The sequence below is a fragment of the Rhinoderma darwinii genome, chromosome 8 (genome assembly GCF_050947455.1).
Source record: "Rhinoderma darwinii isolate aRhiDar2 chromosome 8, aRhiDar2.hap1, whole genome shotgun sequence".
Classification (NCBI taxonomy): Eukaryota; Metazoa; Chordata; class Amphibia; order Anura; family Rhinodermatidae; genus Rhinoderma; species Rhinoderma darwinii.
The window spans coordinates 80588410-80613545 of NC_134694.1; the positions used below are offsets into that span (position 1 = coordinate 80588410).

The 25136-nt window shown below is 41.5% G+C and overlaps 1 protein-coding gene across 5 annotated transcripts in view; it reads left to right on the forward strand.

The window, feature by feature from the left end:
* Window positions 1-24791, forward strand: part of LOC142659548 (phosphatidylinositol-binding clathrin assembly protein-like) — a 73222-nt gene extending 48431 nt beyond the window's left edge. For 3 of the 5 annotated variants that reach the window (XM_075835792.1, XM_075835790.1, XM_075835794.1), the window contains 7 exons: window positions 4085-4192; window positions 9179-9310; window positions 9398-9428; window positions 15230-15350; window positions 18719-18775; window positions 19305-19412; window positions 23402-24791. In XM_075835792.1, coding sequence (XP_075691907.1) covers window positions 4085-4192; window positions 9179-9310; window positions 9398-9428; window positions 15230-15350; window positions 18719-18775; window positions 19305-19412; window positions 23402-23416 — 572 coding nt within the window. In that variant the 3' untranslated portion in view covers window positions 23417-24791. Of the gene's footprint in view, window positions 1-4084; window positions 4193-9178; window positions 9311-9397; window positions 9430-15229; window positions 15351-18718; window positions 18776-19304; window positions 19413-23401 lie in introns of those variants that run through there. The other 2 variants (XM_075835791.1, XR_012850342.1) reach the window with 2 other exon arrangements.
* Window positions 24792-25136: the final 345 nt, after the last annotated feature.

Below are 25136 nucleotides of genomic sequence, written 5' to 3' on the forward strand. Positions count from 1 at the left end.
ACTGGCTGGACTCTAATGGGGGTAAGTATACAAGATACTCTGTCCACTAATGTCACCGTGTCCATGATAAGTATCTTGGTCTGCCTTTCTGACCAGCCCTCCTTGGACTCTCCATCCACTTCCTCACATGGCAGGCCCCAAACTGGGTTATATCTGCTCGTTCTCACCTGCCATCTATTTCTCCTATCTGGTCAGTCTACCTTCCCACCACCAAGGGGAACGTTCTGCTGCTTCTTCCCCTCCTAGAGAGGTTTTGTCTGAAGGAAAAATTTCTGATTTCAACTGAACTGGATGAGGAGCAACTCTTCAACCTGTCATCTACAGTGGTCCGTCTTATTACAGCGGTCCTGGACACCTTACAAGTCACGGACGCAGAACAGTCTCCCTCATCTGAGTCGGTCACCTTCCGCCGTCCTAGACGGTCTCTTAAATCTTTTCCCTATCACTCAAAGTTTGAATAGGTAGTCTCCAAAAAATGGAAACTGAAATATCCTGATAAGAGCTTTTTCTAAACCGTGGGTTTGGATCTAATGTATTCTTTTCTGTGACAAATCTCCATGCACTAAATCTTCTCGCCAATATTGGACCCTCCTATCTCACGCTTAGCCAAGACTACTACTATTCCCATGGTAGACGCAGCCTCTTTCTGCGATCTTTTGTACCGCTGCATAGAGGCCTCTAAGTCCCATTTTGAAGCTACTGGCTCAGCCTTGAGACCGATCTTTGTTTGGGTCTATGGAGCCTCCACTAAATGAGTTTGCAAATTCTGTCACAGTATTCTTACTTGGGAACCCGCTGAAGAATTAGTGGGCCTTCCTCATTAGTGGTCTACTGCCACCAAATATCTGTGCAAAGCCCTCATGTATGCAGGACGCCTTCAGGCCTGTGCCTCAGCTTTCATTGTTGCTATTCGTAGAACTGCCTGGCTTAAATGCTGGTCTGCCAACACTGCTTCAAAGCACTCCTTCCCTTCACAGGTTCTCGACTCTTCAGGACCTGCCTAGATTAGATCACTTTGGAAAGCTACAGGTGGAAAGAGCTCTCTCCTGCCTCAAACCATGGTCCCGCTGATGCACTACCTCCAGGAATCCAGGACTTTGTTTTCGTCCCTTTTAGCATTGTTTTTTTTTGGTCCACAAGCAACCTGAAAACCATCCCACCGGGACCCTAAGAACTAACTTGGCCTGAAGGTGTGCCACTTTGAGTCTACGATGGAGGGTAGGATTTTGCTCTTCAAGGATATCTGACACCTGGGTGGGGGAAACAGTCTCCTCCGGAAACCCGATCGAGTTAGACAATCTGTCACCTGGCTAGGCAACCACCTTCTTTTTCTTTTCTTTTTTTTTTTTTTAAGGCAGTAATGAGCAATCATACCTGTACCTCACAACTAGAAATTTAGAGGGTTGTACTTAAATCTTTTTGTCGTTCCCAGAAAGGACAGGTTGGTTCGCCCCATACTTAACCTCAAACATTGATATAAGCATTGTCATTTCCGCATGAAGACCCTCTGCTTAATCATCACCTCCATGGATCAAGGGGAATTTATTTTCTGTGGACATAAGACGCGTACCTCCACGTAACCATTTACCCGTCCCATCAGCGTTTTCTGTGCATTGCTGTTCCACCTCACTATTATCCGTTCGTGGCCCTTCCCTTCGGCCTATAAATGTCCCCATGGGTTTTTATCAAAACTTTCTTGGTAGTAATAGCGCTTCTTCACATCAGGGGGTGTCAGTTGTCCCCTACCAGGACGGCAACTTGATTAAATCTCCTGTCAGGGAGTACAACCTAGCCAGTCTACAGATCACTCTGGATACACTGGCCCAATTTGGCTGGAGGGTCAACCACTCCAAGTCCTGCCTGACTCTTTGTCTGAGGATTACCTTCCTGGGAATGATGTTTGACACGCGCTCTGCTCTGGTGCCGCTTCCTCCAGAAAAGTTGTTCGTCCTACATCAGTGTGTAGAACTCTGCGGAAGGGGGCTCCTTTCTATCTCCGCTTCCATATATGAATCCTGTGCACCATCGTGGCTTCGAATGATGTCATTCCGTTTCGCACTCGTCCACTTCAAAGGGTGATCCTCTCCCAGTGGAATTGATCTCCGGATTCCATGGACTGAAAAAAAAATCCTCACTTCCTCAAACCATTTTTTTTGGCAGGTCTTATCCACAGATGCAAGTTTTCAGGGTTGGAGAGGTGCATTCTGGAATCTCACAGCTCAAGGCCTGTGGTCCCACCAGGAATTGTGTCTCTTCCCATCGACCTCCTTCTAGAATTGAGAGCGATCGACTTTTGTCTCCTTCATTGGATGACTCTGGTTTCAGAGGAAGGGGGCTTCCTTTGTCATCCCATCGGCACCCCTGGGATACTATCAGTTGGTTCCGAGGGTTTCCATAGCAGCTGGGGGCCTAACAAAGGCCCCCCACGTCTGCTGTCGATGTATGCATGGTAGACCCTGCCAGAGCAAGGGCTAATAGAATGGCTGTCAGTTTTACACTGACGGCCGTAATATACTGCAATACAGAAGTATTGCAGTTTATTATAAAAGTGATCATCAAAGAGTGAAGTCCAATAATGGGACTAATAAAAAAGTAAAAAATAGTTTTACCCCATTTATTTTTATTTTTTTGTTAGACTTTATTATAAAAATAAATAAATAAAGCTACACATTATTGGTATCGTCGCTTCCGTAAAACTATTACGCCGTTTAACCCACATGGGGATAGCCATAAAAAAACATGCCAAAATTTTCTGTTTATCCTGCCTTCCAAAAATCCTAAAAAAAGTGATCAAAAAGTCGTATGTCCCCCAAACCAATAAAAACTACAAGTCGTCCTGCAAAAAAACAAACTCATACAGCTACATTGGCTCAAAATAAAAGTTATGGCTCTTAGAATATGGGGACACAAAAACAAATACTTTTTAAATATATAGTTGTTTTTGTACTGTTTTAAAATAGTGAAACCTAAAAAAAAAAAAAATAGAATTTGGTATCGTGATCGTAACGACCCGCAAATTAAAGTTGTTCATACCTCACGATAAACTGTATAAACTTAAGACTCAAAAACAAAACAGCCGTAATTTCAGTTTTGTTTTTTTCTATCCATTACTACCCAAAAAAGAAAAGTTGATCAATAAATTGTGTACCCCAAAATATTGACATAAAAAAATACAACTCGTCCAGCAAAAAACAAGCCCTCACATGGCTGTGTCTACTGGAAAAAGAGAGGAACGGCTTTTGAAATGAGACGATAAATAAAACAGAAACTCGCATGTCATTAGCCAAATTTTTTTCCCGCCATAACCTTTTTTTTTTTTTTTTACTTTTTCCATCCGTATTGCCGAAAGTGGGCTTGTTTTTTGCGGGACGAGTACTGTATAATGTAGTGGGAAACTGGGAAAACATGTATTTGTGGGGTGGAATAAGAAAAAAAACAGTGATTACTCAATCTTATGGGGGGTTTTGTTTTTACAGCGTTCACCGTGCAGTAAAAACGGCATGTTAACTTTATTCTGTGGGTCAATACAATTTATGGTGATATCAAACTTTATTTTAATTTATTAAAAACCTTTTATTTTACTGTTTTGTTTTTTTTTTCACTTGTCCCTCTAGGGGACTTGAACTAGTGATCGTTGAATCGCATTCGTGATATACTGCAATACAAATTTTTCACAGTATATAGTGATACTGGCTTCGGGCCCCCAGACTGCCATGTCAACCAACGGCACCCGTGTCGCTGGGGGGGCCGCCGCAACGTTACAGGGGGCTGCCCCCTTGTTTCTAGTCATTTAAATGCCACGGTCGCTATTGACTGCGGCATTTATCGTGTTAAACGTGCGGGATCATGCTTGTTACCCTGAAGTAACACACAGCCGACATGCTCGTTCTATAGCGCTCCATATTTCCCCACCCGACGTTAACCCTATATATGCACAGCAGATGTCGGGATGGGGTTACGGTCCAGTCTGGTATTGAAAGGGTTAAATGATTTTTTTTTTTTGTTCACAAATTACATTTTTGATGATTGTTTTTTGTGTTGTATGTCAAACACTAATTATATTTTTGCATGTAATTATGTTTAGGTTTCCCAATTCAGTCAAGTGTACAGAACTCTTCCACAACAATGAATGTGGATTTTGATGCCGTATTTGGAACAAAGTGTGCTGCTCTTGAAAGTAACGACACGCAAGGTATTTTGACTGCATTAGTAGACCTCCACAGGACACAGCTGACCCCTATTCTCCAGCAGGGACCTGCACCTATTGGACATCTATGGCATATGCTGTGGATATGCCATAAATGTCTGAGATTGGAATACTTCTTTAAATCTAAAAAGGAGACTATGCATTCATTACATACTCAAAGAATTGGCAAACTTCCCTGCTGAGATGCATATATAAATAATCAATGACTGATCTGGCAACCACACGTGCACAAGTACAGAGTGAAGTACATTTTGTTGAGGCATTGCAAATCGCTGTATGTATTTGATGGTCTTCACATCCATATGTACATATGCATTTTCAGAACTAGGGATGCAAATTCATACTTTGCAGAATTCCTGCCCCACCCCCAAATACTAAGTCATCTTTAAAGTGTAGCTAAACATTTAACAAACTTCTGACATGTCATAGTGACATGTCAGAAGTTTTGATTGGTGTGGGTCCGAGCACTTAAACCCCCACCAATCGCTAAAACAAAGCCGTTGAAGCTCTCGTGTGAGTGCTCAGCCGTTTTGGGTCTGTTCGATGCATTCATTTCCGGAGTAAGGACTCGACATAGAAAGTTTATGAGCCCGTACTCCTATACGTTTATTTCTGGAAAAAGCTGAACAGACACTAAATGGCTGAGCGCTTCAGCTGCTTCATTTTAGAGATCGGTGGGGGTCTTAGAAGTTTTTGATTGGTGGGGGTCTGAGCACTGACATGTCACAAGTTTGTTAAAGAGAACCTTTCACCTCCCCATACATGTGCAGCATGTAATGGGGAGGGCTGCACAAACCCAAATCTGTCCAATCAGATATAGACCGTGCCACAGCATGAGAGAGTGTGCGATTTGCAGTCTCCATCCGAACAAGCAAGGGGGCGTGTCAGTGCTACGGACAGAGCTGTGTGGAGGAGAGAGCGTGTGCGCGCTCTCATCTCCAGCTCTTGTGAGAGATCAGTCTTGTACTTTGTCTGATGAACTGGCAAGGGAGTGTGTCACTGCTACGGACCGTGTAACAGCTGGGGAACGCTTACACTGTCCGTAGCAGTGACACGCCCCCTTGCCAGTTCGGCAGACAATACAAGACTGATCTCTCGCAAGAGATGAGAGCGTGCATGCACAATCTCCTCTCCACAGCTATGTCCGTAGCACTGACACTCCCCCTTGCCTATTAGGAGGAAGAGACTGCAATCGCACACACTCTCATGCGCTCCTCAGCTCTTACACTGTCCGTTGCAGTGACACGCCCCCTTGCCAGTTCATCAGACAAAGTACAAGACTGATCTCTCACAAGAGCTGGAGATGAGAGCGCGCATGCGCGCTCCCCTCCCCACAGCTCTGTCCGTAGCACTGACACGCCCCCTTGCCTGTTCGGATGAAGAGACTGCAATCGCACACTCGCTCATGCTGTGGCACGGTCTATATCTGACTGGACAGTGTCAGCCAAAGTAACACACCCCCTTGACAGTACACGCCCCATTGACTGTTCAGGAGGTTATTTAAATAACTGTACTGTACCTTGATGTGTATTTTCAGTGCAAAATGCACACTGAAAACCTGCAACAAATCTACAAACGTCTGAAATTGACCTTTAGACAATTGAGCAACCCATAAAGCTGTCCAAATACACAAAACAATCACCAAAATGTTTTTCTCAATGCTACATGAATGGTCCTGTTGAATACTGTATATTCAATATGGAAATGGGATTGAATTCTGTCAGAGAAAAGCATAAAAACTTCAGAGTAAAAATTTTCCTTCGCTCCAATACCGTTTTTGCCATAAACTATACAAAGTTCACAGGGCCTCTTCATAGGGCCATGTAAGTGAAAATTCTATCTTAAAATGAAAGGATTATGATTGATCAATACAAATCAGGTTGTTAAAGAAGCACTCCTGCTTCAAGGCACCTCTGGAATTATGCTAAACTGGATTGTGTCCCCCCTCTTACAAAACTAATTCTGTTTTCTCCTCATTTTATTGCATGCTTTCTCGTGCTCACTTGGGCGTCTAACTGGTGAGTTATTAGAAAATGTTAGTCCTTAGTAAGAGGAAAAACACGTTTGCATTGCTATCACTTTTTTTATTGTAAAATTAATCCACTTTTAAAATTGTATAACTAAAATACATCTCGCGTTCTAGTTCTATTTACAGATATGCTATTCTTTTCCCTGCTGAGAATGTAATTGTTGCGTCCAAACAACCGTGCTTCTGCCTGGCCTAGAAAGCAGCAACACTAAATCACTCTGCAGGTTGCTTTCCCCATATGTCATTATCGTGAACACTAGTAAAAACAAACCTGTGTTGCCATATTTGCAAAAATGCAGTGCAGCAATATAGATCGAGACTTTTAAATTGGCTTCTCAGCAGCTGATAATAAAATCGTCGTCATGAGAAAGATAGAACTTACTGACCGTGACGCTTTGTCCTTTAATTTCTGGGAAGCTAATTCGTAGGTGACAACCAATGTGGCTGCACTTCCTGTTGCCACGTTTGCATAAATAGTCACCTTAACAAAACCTAAAACTGCTAATATCTCTCTAGATAAAAGAAATAGTTTATCTGGTGGAAATCCTCTTAATTTGCAGTGAAATCTCTTTGAGACGACCACCCAAAATTGCTTTGAAAATGGGTCTTCTAGGTTGGTGGTCTTGTCAAAGATGTCCAGCATACAGCATGCATGGTGGAACTTGAAATCTATCACAGGAAATCTGTTCTGGATAAGGGGTATTCTTCTCAAACAGGTGGTCTTTTTTGGAGAGGTTTCACTGTATGTCGCAAATGTATACGGTATGGCTGTCACGATACCAGAATTTGGATTTCTATACAGATACTTAGAGTAGTATTGCGATTCTCAATACCAAAACGATACTTTGCCAACAATAAAAAAAAAAACTCAAAAATATAAAGTCCTTCCAATTTCTGATGAGGCACAGGGTGTTATCAATTTTTAACCTCCATGTGCCTCACGTTAATGGTAATTCACCCCATCACGTACCTCACATTAACCCAATGTTGCCAATTACCATTGTGAGTGAGGTACTTGAATGGATCACTTACTATAATGATTATAGTGGGCGTCAATGGGTTAATGTGTGAGGGAAATGATGTGGTTAATCCACATGGCTGCGTTTGGTGCGTGAGATACAGACCGTATGTCACCCGCTTTTCCTGGATTCAACGTAGTTCAGAAATCTTTCGTTCTGAAAAGATGATTGCACTACAGGACAGTATTCCCGCGGGGAGACAGTGACTCCCAGCCGCATGGATGACTGATGCTAGGAGCCGGGCTTTCTGAACTACATTGGATTCAGGAAAAGGGGTGACATACGGTCTCTATCTCACGCACCGAACACTGCCATGTGAATTAACCACATAATTTACCTCACACCTTAACCCAATGGTGCCTATTGTAATCATTTATAGTAAGTGTTCCCATCAAGTACCTCGCTCACAGTTGTAATGGGCAACATTTAGTTAATGTGTGAGGTACATGATGGGGTTAATTACTATTAATGTGAGGCACATGGAGGTACTAAATTCATAACACCATGTGCCTCACATTAATAATAAGTGACTTTGTCATTTCCCTCACATAATGGCAACATTGGGGTACATGTGGGTCACATTAACCCCAATGTTCCTCCATCCTGGCTGCTTTTATTTCAAGCTTGTGCTCTGTTGTAATATCCTCCCTCGGGCCGAACTGTTACTACACTGCACCGCGAGCAACGCAGGCACGTCCTCAGGAAACCTGTGCCGCTCGTGACAGTCCCCTCCCTGCCCCTGTCTCACATTCTCAGATTATCATTGCTGGCAGTAGAGAAAGGAAGGAGGAGCGTTCCTCCCTCCTACTGTGACGTGGCCGGCACTAATGACGAACGGGGCGTCACAGTAGGCGGGAGGAACGCTCCTCCTTCCTTTCTCTACTGCCAGCAATGATAATCTGAGAATGTGAGAAAGGGTCACTGTAAGGGCCTGTTCACATCAAGGGGGCGTGTTACTATGGCTGTGACACAGTCCAATACCGTCAATTTATGTATTTCGATACGAAGGTGTGTGACCGCACAGCTTAGTATTGAAATAAATGGAGAACATGGCGTGCACGCGCACAGTGTAAAGCATCCGCGATGTTCTTATCTTAGGGCCTGTTCACATCAGCGTTGGCTTTCCATTCCGGGGTTCCGTCGGAGGTTTCTGTCGGGTGAACCCCGCAACGGAAAGTCAAACTGAAATCACAGCTTCTGTTCGTCACCATTCCGCCAAGTTTTTACGTTTTAATGACTGAATCAATAGCGGAGTCGACTGCGCTATTGATTCCGTCGGAAAAACTGAAACCTGCCGGAATGGTGACGAACTGAAACCATTAGCAATGTTTCAGTCGCCATTGATATCAATGGTGACTGAAACAGAAGCTGCGGTTTCAGTTTGACTTTTTCCGTTGCAGGGTTCACCCGACAAATCTCCTCCGGAACCCCGGAACAGAAAGCCAACGCTGATTTGAACAGGCTCTAAGATAAGAACATCGCAGGTGCTTTACACTGTGCGCGTGCACGCCATGTTCTCCATTTATTTCAACACTAAGCTGTGCGGTCATACACCGTATCGAAATACATAAATCGACGGTATTGAACTGTTTGCCCCCACACAGCATCGAAATTTCGATGCATCGTGCATCCCCAGTATCCGGTGTAAGTGGATCCAAAAAACCATATCGGTTGTGACCTTTCTGGAGACAATGCCTAATGGCAGACCTCTTTCCTGATGTAGGCTGTTTTGGAACACATTAGTATTAGTCCTTTATCTGGAGACGGCTACATTTTAAAAACATTTAGCAGACATCGCTCAAATATTATAGCCGTTTATACAGTTACATCTCTATTGAGAAATTCTTTAAAAGTATAAATGTTATACAGCGTAAAAGAATAGCTCTGTCTTCTTCTTTACTTCAAATTCTTTTTGCCTATTAGTTACCTACTTTACAGATGATGTATTGCAACCAACTATCTCACAGCAAATCCAAAGGTCTTCAGCGGCTGGCACGCATAGTGGAAGATTTTTGGCAAATGACCTCGATTCCTCGCTTGCAAACCTGGTCGGAAGTAAGTGACTATGCGCCCTTGTCTACTAATGGGTGGTATTTTATTTTTTTTTAGATTTTCCTCACATCGTTTTGTCTTTCTTTTCAGATCTTGGTTTTGGAGGAACCCCATCAAAAAGGTGGGTTAATTTGTACTGTGCTTTGGCTTAAAGAGGCTCTGTCACTACATTATAAGTGCCCTATCTTGTACATAATGAGATCGGTGCTGTAATGTAGGTGACAGCAGTGTTTTTATTTAGAAAAACGATCTATTTTCAACAAGTTATGAGCGATTTTAACTTTATGCTAATGACTTTCTTAATAGACAACTGGGCGTGTTTTTACCTTTGACCAAGTGGGCGTTGTGGAGAGAAGTGTATGACGCTGACCAATCAGCGTCATACACGTCTCCCCATTCATTTACTCTGCACATCGTGATCCTGCGTTGTTCACTGTGCATCACATGCACACACATTTAACATTACTGAAGTGTCTTGACAGTAAATAGACATCGCGTCCAATCAGGACGGAAGGTCTATTCACAATCCCGACACTTGTGAATAGACCTCCCGTCCTGATTGGACGCGATGTCTATTTACTGTCTAGACACTTCAGTAACGTTAATGTGGGTGTATGTGATGCACATAGTGAACAACGCAGGATCACGATGTGCAGAGTAAATGAATGGGGAGACGTGTATGACGCTGATTGGTCAGCGTCATACACTTCTCTCCACAACGCCCACTTGGTCAAAAGTAAAAACACGCCCAGTTGTCTATTAAGAAAGTCATTAGCATAAAACTAAAAAAAGGGCATAACTTGGTGAAAATCGTTTTTCTAAATAAACACTACTGCTGTTACCTACAGTAAAGCGCCGATCTCATTATGTACAATATAGGCCACTTATAATGTGGAGACAGCGCCTCTTTACTGCTCAGAGATCAATGCTATGGATTTAGAGTTGAAATGGTCACTAACCTTTCAACAAACTGCATAAATCAATAGTACAAGCGAATATAAGAAACTTTGTAATATATCACTTCTATAGGCACTTCATCCCCTGCACTGATCATTCACACACACTTCACTGTTAAAATCCATCTTGAGAAGAGATAAATATCAGTTCACTGAGGCATCCGGTTACATGCCGCCCATAGAAGTCTATGGAAAGGCAAGTTAGGAGCAGAGTGAGAGACACACCCAGATTCTGCTGTTTTTGCATCTAGTAAGTGTACTATCTCGCCCCAGTGCTGGATCCACAGCTACACTGCTCAATACTGCTGTATCATGTCCTCCATGGTGCTATCTCTTCTGAGGATGTGCTACAAAGAGATTGGGGAGCAGGATGTTCCCTTCTCTGTTTGTGCTTTGTATGGCAGATGTCCTAGCCCCACCGAGTAGCTCGGGTACCCTTTAACCCCTTAGTGACCAGCCTATTTTAGGCCTTGATGACAAAGCTTTTTTTTACGTTTTTCCATAGTCTCATTCAAAGAGCTCTAACTTTTTTTTCTTTTTTTGCGTCGACATAGCTGAATAAGGTCAAGTTGTATTTTTTAATAGCACCATTTTGGGGTACATATAATTTATTGATTAACATTTTTGGGGGAGAATAGAGGAGAAACCGCAATTTCGCCACACTTTTTTGCATCCTAAATTTACGCTGTTTACCGTGTGGTGTAAATAACACTAACTTTATTCAGCGGGTTGTTACGATTGCAACGATACCAAATTTCTATGTATTTTGTTTTACTACTTTTATACCGTAAAAAACTTTTTTTATTTTTTATTTATTTGTTTTTGTGTGTTTAGTATTTCAAGAGCCGTAACTTTTTTTATTTCTCTTCTGATGCAGCTGTATGAGGGCTTTTTTATTTGCGGGACAACTTGTAGTTTTTATTTGGTACCGTTTTGGCGTAGTTGCGACTTTTTATCAAATTTTTTTTTAAGGCAGGATTCACAGAAAACAGCAATTTTTGCATTGCTGTTTGTTTTAATTTTTTACAGCATTCACCGTGCGGGTTAAATAATGTAATAACTTTATAGTTGGGGTCGTTACGGACGCGGCAATACCAAATATGTGTAACTTATTTTTCTAATAATAAAGCATTTTGTACGGGGAAAAAGTAGATTTTAAATTTTTTGGGGGGTTTTTTTTTTTTCACTTATTTCTTTTAATTAACTTTATTCAACTTTTTTTTTACTAGTCCTACTAGGGGACATCAATATGTGATCATTCAATCGCTTTAATAATACACTACAATACTTCTGTATTGCGGTTTATTACTGCCTGTCCGTGTAAAACGGACAGGCATCTGCTAGGCCATGCCTCTAGCAGGTATAATTAGTGGCAGACCTGGGGACCTTTTATTAGGCCCCCCCAGCTGCCATAGAAGACACCGGCACTCTGTGATGACACGCAGGATTCCGGTGGGGTGAGGGAGGGAGCTCCCTTCCTCTCTCCAAAACCACTCAGATGCGGCACTCGCTATTGACGACCGCATCTGAGGGGTTAAAGGGGAAGATTCTTCCTTGGCCTGACGAAGACACATGTCCTGTGTCGAAACGCATTGCTGTATATTAAAACTATTAAGGAATTTATCATTGCTATACAATTCTTACCAGCAGCGCTTTCCTGTATGTCCATACATTTTATTGCTTTTACAATATTTCTTGTTGGGGCACCGTGCTAACTCTTCCGCTTTCTGGATTGGTGATCTGCAGCTGTTTTTAACCTTGCATGCTTACACCAGTGTTGTACCTGATCTGTACAACCTATATAGGTGAGCGCAATCACCTCTCCTTGCATTTTATTCACCTTACCCACCAGGTTTATCTTGCACCATGTGGCGTTGTGTATTCTTTTTTTCCCCTTAGGTTTTCTTAATAAATTAGGCACATCTTACTCCAGTGGTATTTATATTAAGACTGGCGTATAAAGGGTCAGTATTAATAAATCTCCCAAAAAGTGTTCTATAGAGGCCTTTGGCTCTGAAAACATGTGGTTATTCAAGATCAGACTTTACCATTGAGACTTTTCATATGTTGCTCTGTGATCAGGATCATTTTGATGGATTTAACCTTTAAAAGCCATCCATTTCTTTTATATTGATTTCTTGTTAATATCATTGGGGAACACCGCACTGTGGGTAGAGGTCCTTGCCACTAGGAGGTTGACGCAAGGTAGGAAGAGTCTTGCCCTGGCAGACCATACCCTTCCCACAGACGCTGGTTTAATCAGTTTTTAGCCTAGTATCTGTAGAAGTCACACACGGCACGGTTCTCAGTTCTGCTTTTTTTCTCTCTCTTTTATTCGCTCTCTTTTAGGTGCACGTGAGTTATCAGCCTGGACTGCCAGTCTAGTCAACCCCCCTTGCGTGTACCGGAAGACCAGTTCGTTCTCTGCTCTGTGCTTAACTCACAGTTGGTCGCCTAACATTCCCCCAGGCCTGCTTTAAGGGATCCTTGTCTAAGGGCAGATGGAGGCATTTTCATTAGGGTAGGGAATCTCTCGGTGGCCAACGTTCACCTTGAGGACTCTTTTAACTAAGGGAGATCCGGGACGTGCACCGCTCATTCCAGCAATGCTGCTGAACGAGGTTATCCTGAACTTTTTTTAATCGGTGGCAGGGAATGGGGTAAAATAAAAAACTAGTAGATACTCATTCCCTAAAGTGCCCCGTTCTGCATGCCTCTCGACCCAGAAGCTCCGGCGACTTAGCTGAATGTATCCGCTGCAGGAGCTTTCGGGACCGGAGAAGTTGGGGGCACTTTGGGGGGGTGTATCATAGATAATTACTTTAGAAATCCCCTGCTGCCAATTTTGAAAAGTCCAGGATAACCCCTTTACATCTAGTCCCCCTGCTTTTCAGCGGCCTAGGCCGCAACTTCCACAGCCGTTTGCCACACCCACTTGTCACATAACTTCTCTCAGCCTACCGTACAGCCTTGTCTGCCGTTCTGATTGTCTAGGAAGAAGGCTCTGGTGTGGGTGGCTCCCTCTGGCGTTAAGCATGGGCTTTTAGGCTCAGATCTTTTTCCCACAACATTTACTTGACCAGTGTCACCTCAGGACTGCTCCTGCTGGGCCCCAGCGCCATTTCTGCCGCTTCAGCCACTCTGATTTCCTTGTCGTCCTTTACAGCATCTGACTAACGGAACACAGCTCCTAGGCTCCGGTAGGATAGCCCTATGGGCTAATTTTTCCCTTCTGCAAGCGTTTACTACATTTTTTATTTTCTTATTTTCTTATTTTTTTTTTGTGCTAGGTGGGGTCCTACCAGTGGTCATTCTTCCCTCAGACCCTGAAAGTTATCTTTCCCTCTTCTTTGTGATGCCTTTATGTAGGGAGGACACCAGCAGGCAGCCAGCCCAAGGGTGCCTGGTCATGTATTATGCTTGTGGTGATTGTAAAAAGAATTTCATCTGTAGCCAGCCTTACCCTTTTTGCCCACAGTGTCTGCAATCCAGAACCTTCCATGTTGCTTCCCCTTCAGGATATAGCACCCCCTGACTTGTAAAGGTCTTTTTCCTAGGCCCTGGCGAACATTGCCAGACTCTCCCACAATATCATTGAGTCTATAAAGCGCTTGCTGTCCCAAATAGCAACCTAGATTAATGCCTCTCCAGCCTCTGCCTTAGATACCACGTAGTCTGTTTCCCATGGTATGTCACCTAAAAGACTTAGAAGACCTGTCCCTTGTGCTCCTTTCTCCTCATGTTATTCCCAAGGGTCCCCGGTTAGGACCAGTGCTGGAGAGTCTGCTTTACGATGGGATCAGTCATTTCACTCTGGAGGAACCTCTGACTAGGAATCGTAAAAGGACTTACAGTGGACCGTTTCCATGCAGGCATTGACACCTTACGTGATAAGGAACACGCTACCCCACCCTCTCAGGAAGAAGTGCCCCTACGACGCCAGAGGCTATTTTTACAAACCATAGCGAGTTTGAGGAATTCCTAGTAATGGAAAATTGGCCGACACGGTTTCATTTCTAGCAGGATTATAGTCTCTAAACGGGATTAGCCTATTTTGCGGTTGTCCCACCGTCAGATGCAGCATCACAAAAAGTTCGACTCCCGGGTCAAGTCTGCCTTCGCGGCAGCAGGTTCTGTATTTGCCCCTTCCTGGGTTAGCACAGCCTTGAGTCAGGCTGTATTGCTGCCATAGCATCGGGTAATTCAATAGCTATCTGCCGTTCAATTTGGTTAAAATCTTGGGCAGCTACTGGTAGTACGAGTTCTCTTCTGCCTCAGAACCATCCTCTACGATTGCAGCCTTCTCTTCATTCTCAGAAGTTTCGGTTTTTTCCTTCCAGAGAAGGTCAGACAAGAGATCCAGCCATTCCATGGACTCCAGACACCCATTGTTCAATCCTAAGCCTACTTGGATAGTGTGTCTCAAGGTCTAGAAGCCCTCCTCTTCCAAGACATTTTCAGCCTGTAGGTGTCGAGTCTGCTGTCTTGGTGGGGGGACATCTTCTTTCCTTTCAGGAGGCTTTCTCATGTGGATGACTCCTGGGTTCAAGAGGTGGTGTCAACATGGTACAAATCAGAATTCTCGACTATTCCCCTAAGTCGGCTCTTTCTGTTGCCTCCACTTCGAGCCTCAGATCGTGCTTTTTCCAAGCTGTTCATTCTCTTTTCCAGGAAGTAATCGTCCCAGTTCCTCAGTCCGAACGTTTTCAAGGATTCTATGCTTTGCAGTGACTAAAAAGGTCAGTCAGACCTATTTTAGATTTAAAGAAACTGAGCTGCTTTATGCATGAGCCTGATAAGTAGAGGGACTTTTTTTTCTCTATGAAAAAATATTTCTTAAAAGTTTCTTGTATTTGCTGGTGTTATTGATAAATGCAAAGTTTTTTGAAAAGCTAATGAACATTTCAGTCATGCCTGATATGATACTGTGATACTGAAGGAAAATCTGTTGTCTATGTCCCACTAGATCTGATATGCAGTGGAATCAGCCTACTGAGAAAAGACTGACTGGTGGCATGAACTGGCAAGCAAGAACAAGCACTTCAACCACATGGAACCCTACACCTGTAGCACCTGTACCTCAAATGGTAGGGTATCTGGTTTTGTATTGGTTTTTCCACAATAATAATTTTTTACTTTTATATAAAATGCAGGATAACTTCAGTGACCCTCTCTGAGGTAAACAATCTAACTGTGGACCAAGTATCATCATTTTAATGTTCCAGTCACACAATTTGTGTCACATTCATGTTAAGTAATTTGTTTCCGTGACACAAGGAGCATTGTGGCCATAGGACTAGGGGTTTCTTTCAAAGAAAGGTAGGGAAGTATCCATTTACAGTCAAATATATTTAATTAGGCATCCGATGGTCTGGTATTCCTGTGAAAAACTATTTTTGCTACTGGGATAATTCCTCATAGTTCGGCACTGGCAGATGTAGGCAGGCACTTTTGTGTTCCTAATGGGAAACATATGTCGTTTTTCTTATGTCTCAGGTCCTTGGACTTAATCAAAATAGGGCCTACATAGACATGTACAATATACATTTAACTAAGTATATACACTAGTCTTTAGACTGCTGGATTGTCAGGCTATTACTGTGCACTCTGCAATATGCTGGTGCCCTATTAAATGTGGTCTTTTTCAGTGCTTTTTAAAAAAAAATTAGACTGTAATCATTTTGGTTTTATTAAACATACTATCCCAGAATGGAGTCCATTATTCTGCATACGTAAGTGTTCTTTACCGTAACTGTCTAATAAAGTTAGAATTGAAACGTTTTACTTCCTTATCAGTATTTTCTACATAAAATGGTTTTTTAGGAGTTCTACGGATTTAATTCCTGTATCAGAGGAAACGAGTGTGTGTTCACTGAACTATTCCACAAAGTCAGTGATGTGTGCTGCGATAGTAAGAGCCGTATATAGCTAAGGTTTTCTTGGGAAATGTAGTTCTTTCTTTTATGACCCTCCCACTGTGAAAACTAAACCGCACAGGGTAGCTGCGGGCAGTTGGCACAATTATGAAAGACCTCTTCTTAACCCGTTAGTGACCGCCAATACACCTTTTAACGGCGGCCACTAACGGGCTTTATTCTGATGCATATGCCTTTTTACGGCACTGCATCAGGATAAAGTAAACAGAGCAGGGAGCGTCAAATCTCCCTGCTCTCAGCTGCTAGAGGCAGCTGGGGGCGTCCCTGCTCTGCCGTGTGAGATAGATATTAGTATCGATCTCACCCGTTTAACCCCTTAGATGCGGTGCACAATAGCGTGCACAGCATCTGAGTGGTTTTGGAGAGAGGGAGGGAGCTCCCTCTCACTCCCACCGACACCCGGCGATACGATCGCCGAGTGTCTGTGTCTCCAATGGCAGCCGGGGGCCTAATAAAGGCCCCCAGGTCTGCCTGGAGCGAATGCCTGCTAGATCATGCCTATCCGTTTTAAACGGACAGGCAGTATAGTAATACACTGCAATACAAAAGTATTGCAGTGTATTATAATAGCGATCGGATAATCTCATATTAAAGTCCCCTAGTGGGACTAGTAAAAAAAAAGTTTAATAAAGTTAATTTAAAAAAAAAAATGTGAAAAAAATGAAAAACCCACCTTTTCCCCTTACAAAATGCTTTACTATTAAAAAAAACAAAATAAAGTTAAAAAGTTACACATATTTGGTATCGCCGCATTCGTAACGACCCCGACTATAAAGCTGTTACATTATTTAACCCGCACTGTGAACGCCGTAAAAAATGTAATAAAAAACTATGGAAAAATTGCTGTTTTCTGTGAATCCTGACTTAAAAAAAATGTAATAAAAAGTGATCAAAAAGTCGCATCTACTCCAAAATGGTACCAATAAAAACTAAAAGTCGTCCCGCAAAAAAAAAGCCCTCATACAACTGCATCGGCGAAAAAATAAAAACGTTACGGCTCTTCAAATATGGAGACACAAAAACAAATAATTTTGAAAAAAAAGCGTTTTTACTGTGTAAAAGTAGTAAAACATACAAAAACTATACAAATTTTGGTATCGTTGCAATCGCGACAACCTGCTGAATAAAGTTAGTGTTATTTATATCACACGGTAAACCGCGTTGATTTAAGACGCGAAAAAGAGTGGCGAAATTTCAGGTTTTCTTCTATTCTTCTATTCCCCCCCCAAAAGTTAATCAATAAATAATGTCCCCCAAAATGGTGCTATTAAAAAGTACAACTTGTCCCGCAAAAAAACAAGACCTTATACAGCTATGTCGACGCAAAAATAAAAAGGTTAGAGCTCTTGGAATGCGATGATGGAAAAACGAAAAAAATGGCTTGGTCATTAAGGTTTAAAATAGGCTGGTCATTAAGGGGTTAAAGCACTCTTTATACTACATTAATACTGCCTGGACTATATAGAAAAGGTCAAACATTTATATTACACCAGTTTTAAATCCGACATACACAACCAATGCCTTGCCATTCTTTTCTATGCTACTTATCAAAGCAGGGTCTGTCACAATTCACAATGTAAATTTCCTCTCTTGTTTGAATGCTCGATATTTCCTTGATATGGTAGAACTAATTGCATTTTGGCTTTGATTACATAGTGGCGTGCTGTGTGCAGCCCTACTGACATCTGCCCCGCTGCAGCATGCAATACTGACGCAGCATAGTTTGCTTGTCCCATATACAATGGCATTGGAGTAATGCTTCAGTGTCTTATTGTGTTGCACTCTGTATCTTGCCTTTTTTCCATGAATGTGGAGCTTACTATACTGTATGGGCCAGACTGTGATCTGTCTACGTGACAATATTGCATTCCATGTTGTGATCTACCTCTCCTGAATACACGTGGGTTAGATTCACACGCAGCAGATTGTGTTGCAGAAATTTCTGAATGGAACTTTTAGAAATCCTCATGCTTGCTGCAGAAAAAAATCCTATTCAAATGATTACATTTTTTTTCGCTTCCGAATCTTCTGCAACAAAATGTGCCGCGTGTGTATCCACCCTTAAAGGGAACCTCTCAGCGACTTTATGCTGCCCCCTCAATTATTGGTTGAGGTGCACAATAGCGGGAATTACTTCGCTGCCTTTGCACAAGTGGATCGGTGGTGGGACTGAGCTACGGTGTGTCCGTTTGCTCTTAACACATTAGGTGGACATTCTGAGAGGGAATCAGAAGAACACTGAGGCGCCCTAACAAGTATGTAACAGTAATATCTGGACACAGCAGTTTTTAAGCTATTCCAATTGTTTTTTCTGATCTAGAAATGTAATATTTAATTGTCTGACAACCCCTTTAAAGGTATGAAAATTCTGTCATTCTGATGTTATAGATGCTTACAAAGCATGTTAGGGGGAGAATTTTGAGGCCGATTTTCCGCCTGCAAAGAACTCCCATGTGAACCCAGCCTTAGATGCCATCGTAGCTACATTGTGTAATTATGTTTTTTGTTTCCCTTTCAAGGTTCCTGCACCACTGAGCTATCAAGTAGCTACACCTCAAGTGCCTGTGTATGGAATGGTAAGAAAGCTATTCACCTTGCTTTTAAGGGTATGTTCACACGCAGAAACAAAAAACGGCTGTAAAATACGGAGCTATTTTCAAGGGAAAACAGCCTCTGGTTTTCAGTCGTTTTTTAAACCACAAATGTTATTTTGCGGCCGTTTCTGAAGCGGTTTTTCTATTGACACAATGAAAAACTGCTCCAAAAACGGCTTAAGAAGAGACACGCACTTCTTTTTATGGGGCGTTTTTTTATGCAACGTTTTTTCAAACGGCTGTGTAAAAAAAAGAAACGCCCCATCGGAGCGAAACAACGTTTTTCCCATTGAAATCAATGGGCAGATGTCTGGAGGCGTTCAGCTTCCGTTTTTCGAGGCGTTTACGCCCTGAAAAACGGCTGAAAATAAGTAGTGTGATTTGATTATACCCTACGAGTGAATCTTTTGAGCTTCCTATATGAATAAATGATTCTAAAACTTTGATTTGGTTGAAATCTATAATAAAAAAGGTGTCTTACATGTTACATCTCTATTGCTTTGCTCTTCAGGTTCCTTCACAGATTGGTGCAAATCCTCTTATGGTTCCTCAGCCAATGATTTATACTCAACCAGGAATAAGGCCCACAAATCCATTCGCACCGGTTTCTGGAGCGCAGGTAAGTTTGTGTCACTCCTTTTTAAGAAAAAAAAAAAATTTGGATAAAAACTAACTAATTGTTGGGGGATTTAGCAGCGAGACCTGTGGTTTTGATGCGACAACCCCTGTCCATATTCCCTTTTAGAGCTTTTGGACATTACCACTAAATCCAGCAAAAATCATTGGTTCTCTGATTAAAGGGGTTGTCTGTGGTCAGACCATTTACACTGCGGATCTCATACAATACATGAAATCTGTGGCTGTATCCGGATTCAGCAGCGTAATATTTAAGCTGTTTGAGCCTGGCCTAAAGGGATTGACCACTTAATGCAAGAAGATGTAGCTTGGCTTTAAGGGGTTAAATGTTCAAATTTACGGCCCCCTTCAATTTATTTTTTAAAGAGGTTCTGTCACTAGTTTAGTAATACCCAATCTCCGGTAAATAATATAGGTGCTGTCACACTGATCATGCTAGTGACATTTGTGTCCCAAAGAGTTTATTTTAAAAGTTCTGAGCTTTTTTCTAAATATGTAAATGAGGCTATACTAGACAAGTGGGTGTCAACACCAGCGATTCTCCTGAGGTGGAGCCTCCTCACAGCCTCTGACGCTGTCCTATCAGCATGAAGCTGCTTCACACAGTGTGAGAGACTGAGGCTGGAGGGAGGGGGGGGGGGTTACTTCAAATAGCCAGATCTCCGGCAGTGGACCACCATATGAAAGAAGAGATTCTAATCTTTCATATGGCACCAAGGTCGCAGCTGTGAAACAAGCAGAAGTATCACCAGTTGAAAACAGTCAGGAATGGAAGCTGTATACTGTATGATCAGGCTGTGTTTCTGGGCTGGGAAGGGGAGAACTGTGTATGATGCTGATTGGACAGCATCATACAGAAAACATTACACCGCCCAGAGTGAAAAGAAAGTTACCTCCCATTTAGGGTAAGTTCACATGGAGTTTTTTAACGTGGAAAACGTGCCAAAAAAAACAGTCGAAAATGGCTCCCATTGATTTCAATGGGTGGCGGAGGCGTGTTTTTTTCCCCCCGCGAGTGGAGAAAGCGACATGCCCTATCTTCGAGCGTTTACGTCTGACCTCCCATTGACATCAATGGGAGGCAGAGAAAGCGTATTTCACTGCGTTTTTTGCCCGCGGCGAGTCATGGCTGCGGACGAAAATCGGTGTGCAAACAGAGCAAATCTGCCTCAAAATTCCAAACTGAATTTTGAGGCAGATTTTCTGCCTGCAAAAAACTGTGTGAACCTACCCCTTAGCATGTATAGCCAAATTAGCATGTTTAGAAAAATGCTCATAACTTTGCAAATAATAAAGGTTTTTGAAAAAAAATGACACTGCAGTTAAAAAGCCGCAAAGCGCCTATTAGATTAGTGAGGAGATAGGGTATTAATAAACTGGTGGCCGATCCTCTTTAAACCCTTCGCGCACCTTGGCGTAACTGCACGTCCAGATGAGCAGTAAATTCGCGCACCTGGGCGTGCAGTTACGTCCGCGAGTTAACAGCCACACTACACCAAAGCGGCGGTCAACTGTGCAGGGTGTCTGCCTTGTTGCAGATCAGTGACCCATCGCCGCTGATTTTGACAATTAACCACTTGATGCGGCGATCGATTTGCGATTGCCGCATCTAAGGGGTTTAGAGCAGATCGGCAGCAACCGGAGGCCAGACTATGGCCTCTGGGCTGCCATGCACGCAAGGCTATGAGGACCAGCCCGGAGGATGGTCCTCATAGGCTTCCTGTCAGTGACTGTCATGTCACAATGACAGTTGGAATACATTACGCTACAAAGGTAGTGTAATGTATTCCAGCAGCGATCAGAGCTGCATGTCTTCAAGTCCCCTAGTGGGACAAAAAAAAAAAAGATAAGTACAAATAAAGGTATTTAAAGATGTTTTATAAAAGTTGTTACAAAAACTGCTTTTTTTTCCTAGAAGTCTTTTATTACGGGGAAAAAAATGAACCCGTTAAGTTCAAATATTTGGTATCACCGCTGTGTATTCGTGTATTACAGCTTACACCTGGGACTAACAGACCGGAACAGCGATCACGCTGTTACAGGAGCCTGTGAAAATGACAATATACTGCAATAAATTTGTATTGCAGTGTATTGTACCAGCGATCTAATGATCGATGGTTTGAAGAGGCTCTGTCACCGCATTATAAGTGGCCTATATTGTACATGATGTGATCGGCGCTGTAATGTAGATTACCGCAGTGTTTTTTATTTAGAAAAAACGATAATTTTTGACGGAGTTATGACCTATATTAGCTTTATGCTAATGAGTTTCTCAATGGACAACTGGGCGTGTTTTACTTAATGACCAAGTGGGCGTTGTGGAGAGAAGTGTATGACGCTGGCCAATCAGTGACCAATCAGCGTCATACACTTCTCTCCATTCATTTACACTGCAGATAGCGATATAGTAAAAGTAGTAAAATATTTTTAAAAAACTATACATTTTGGTATCACCATAATCCTATTGAGTCGCAGTAAAAATGTAAGTTGTCGTTTTTGCTGCAAGGTGAAAGCCATAAAAATGAAATTTAAAAAATCATTGGAGGAATCGCAGTTTTTTCCAATTTCACCCCGCAAAGTATCTTATTTCCAGTTTCCCAGTACATCTGGGTACTTTAAATGGTGTCGCTAAAAACTACAACTCCTCCCGCTAGAAATAAGCCCTCACACCACTCTAGTGACGAAAAGATAAAAAAGTTATGGCTCTTGGAATGCAGGGAGGGAAAAATGAAAAGGGAAAAGCAATAAATTTATCAGTCTAGAAAGTGTTAATTAATTTCTAAAAAAAAATAAAAAATGATGACCACAAATGGGGGGCATTGACGCAATCAGGGGAAACTGCTTTACAAATGTTGGGGTGCTTTTTCTCCTTTATTCCTTGTAAAAATTAACCATTTCTACTTTTTTTTTTTGTTTGTTTTTTTCGAAAAAGTAGATTTTCATCTTCACAGACTAGTTCCAATGAATTCCGCAAAAAAGCTGTGTGGTCAAAATGCTAACTTAAAAAAAAATCCTTGAGGGGTGTAGTTTCCAAAATGGGGTCACTTCTGAGGGGTTTCCACTGTTTAGGTACCACAAGACCTCTTCAAACCTGACATGGTGCCTAAAATATATTCTAAAAAAAAAGGAAGCCCCAAAATTCTCTAGGTGCTCCTTTGCTTCGGAGGACGATGCTTCAGTCCATTAGCGCACTGGGGCCACATGTGGGATGTTTATAAAAACTGCAGAATCTGGGCAATAAATATTGAGTTACATTTCTCAGGTAAAACCTTCTGTGTTACAGAAAAAAAAATGTATTACAAATCAATTTTGGCCAAAAAAATGAAATTTGTAAATGTAACCTCTACTTTGCTTTAATTCCTGTGAAACGCCTAAAGGGTTAAAACACTTTCTGAATGCGGTTTTGAATACTTTGAGGGGTGCCGTTTTCAAAATAAGATATATTAGAAAGCCCCCATAAATAAGGCCCTCAAAGCCTCTTCAGAGCTGAACTGGTCCCGGAAAAAATAGCCTCTCATTTTCAAGAAAATTTCAAAATTGCTGCCTTGTAACTGTAACGTCCTAGAAAAATCAAAGGACTTTCAAAAAAAGGATGCAAACATAAAGTAGACATACGGGAAATGTTAACTAGTAACTATTTTGTGTCCTATTACTACCGGTCTTACAAGCAAATACATTTACATTTAGAAAAAAAATTATTTTGCAAACTTTCAATTTATGTTTTTCACAAATATTGAATTTATCGACCACATGTCAGATTTGAAAAAAAATCTTGCTTCATCCTCAAGGCCAAAACAGGCTCCGCCCTGAAGGGGTTAAGATGAGATGACGGAGACTGTGCTGTATGTGTGTCCGCTTACATATTCACATACATATATTTAGTCTGGATGAGCTGCGGTGTAAAAGATTGCTGACCTGGTATTTTGGTAATAAATAATTTTATATTCAATTTTTTGTTTTTTTTATTTACAGATGCAATTTATGTAAAAGAGCCAAAGCAGCAAGGAGGCTTTGACAACCAAAAACTGGTGAAAAAAGGGATTTCCAGTCCTTTGCTGGCATTGTTTTTACCAGGGCACCGATGTGTTTCCAGTTTAATATAAAGTACTCTTTATGTGAACTGCCGTGCTTTAGAGATTGTTGATTATAATTGTCCTTCTGCCATGGGATCTAATGTGACCTGCAAAGCTGCTCCAAGAAAACATCCTATTTTCTTCTTTACTACACAGGCGGTAGGCAAAAATCGGATATAAAACATTTCTAATTGTGAACATTGAGGTGCCTTTGTCCAACAACACTCACGAAAGGGGTTTTGTAGGTTTTTTTTTTTTCTTTTATCCCCTTCTCCATTCGTTAAGTATCTCAAATTAATATCCAACTTATCCTGACCACGCGCGTAGCTTTTCTGGAGATTCTGCTCTGCCGAAAGTGAGCAGTAGGATTGTCAGGTTTCTTTTGTGCTAAAATAAACACAATGAATATTGTGTACCATGAGGACCAGGCTCGATCTTCATGAGAAGTCCACGTCAGGAAAGCCAATATTTTATATACCGAGGAAATGAACTTTGGAGATGTATGAACCAGTAGAGCCAGTGGCAATGCAATAAGATGTCTTTTATTGTTACATAGGAAATTTAGCTTTAAGTGTGGGTCATTTTGTAAAGTCCAAACTTCTGTTATATAAATTGTATCTCTTGCTCCTTGTCATGAAGAACTTGTTTGTTTTTTTTTCTTTCCTGTTTATTTCACTCTTGAAATTTAGCTGTGATTTTAATTTGAGGTATTGCAAATAACAGGACGTGAGGTGTTTTTTTTTTTGTTTTGTTTTTTGTTTTGTTTTTTTTTGTTTTTGTTTGCCACCGCTTAAAGTTTATTCTTTGTAACCAATGAGCAGGGGAAGTGTAACTCCTGCTGTTTGTGCCACTTTACTTTAAATACAGTAAGTAAATTTTTTATTATGTAAATATATATTATATATATATATCCTGATTTAATAATTTCTTTAATGCTGACGTATACTTATCTTTAACTATATTCCTCAAAGCAATGTCCTTTCAAAAAGGATCTTGAAAATGTGCAGATTATTGTTGAATATGATTAGTTGATGCCAAATTAGTTCAATATATGAAATGCATCATTCTATATTTATTTAATCACAATGAAAACATCAGAATATTTCCGTGATCTCTTCAATCCTCATTGCCATTATAGCCAATTGGGGCAATGGAAGAAAAGGACATGGAAGCCAAGGTTTACTGTGCCCATTTACTACAAGAATGTGGATCTCGGAGTGTGGTATTAAAGCAAATTTCAAAACAATGAAATTGAATTATGTTATAATAAAATGGTATGTGAACTTTGACAGTTGTATGATTGTTTGCGTTGTCCTTCATTGGTAAATTAAAGTGGAAAGTATTGCATTTAATATATTTTCACATACAGTAAGCAAATACAATGGATTGGTTTCCTTCTGCTGCTATTTTTGGTGCAGTCTTTGAATACATGTTTTTTTTGGTTTTTTTTTATATATCCACTCCTGGTTTTGTCTAAGGGGAGCAGAATTATATATTGGGCCTTCAGGACTTGGCACTTTTTAGTACATGTTCATTTAACAGCTATAACTTTTTATTAAATCGTTTGGATTATCTGCATGTTTTCTGCTGCGTTTTTTGTTGAAATCATTTTTATTGATTTTGGACCAGGGCTA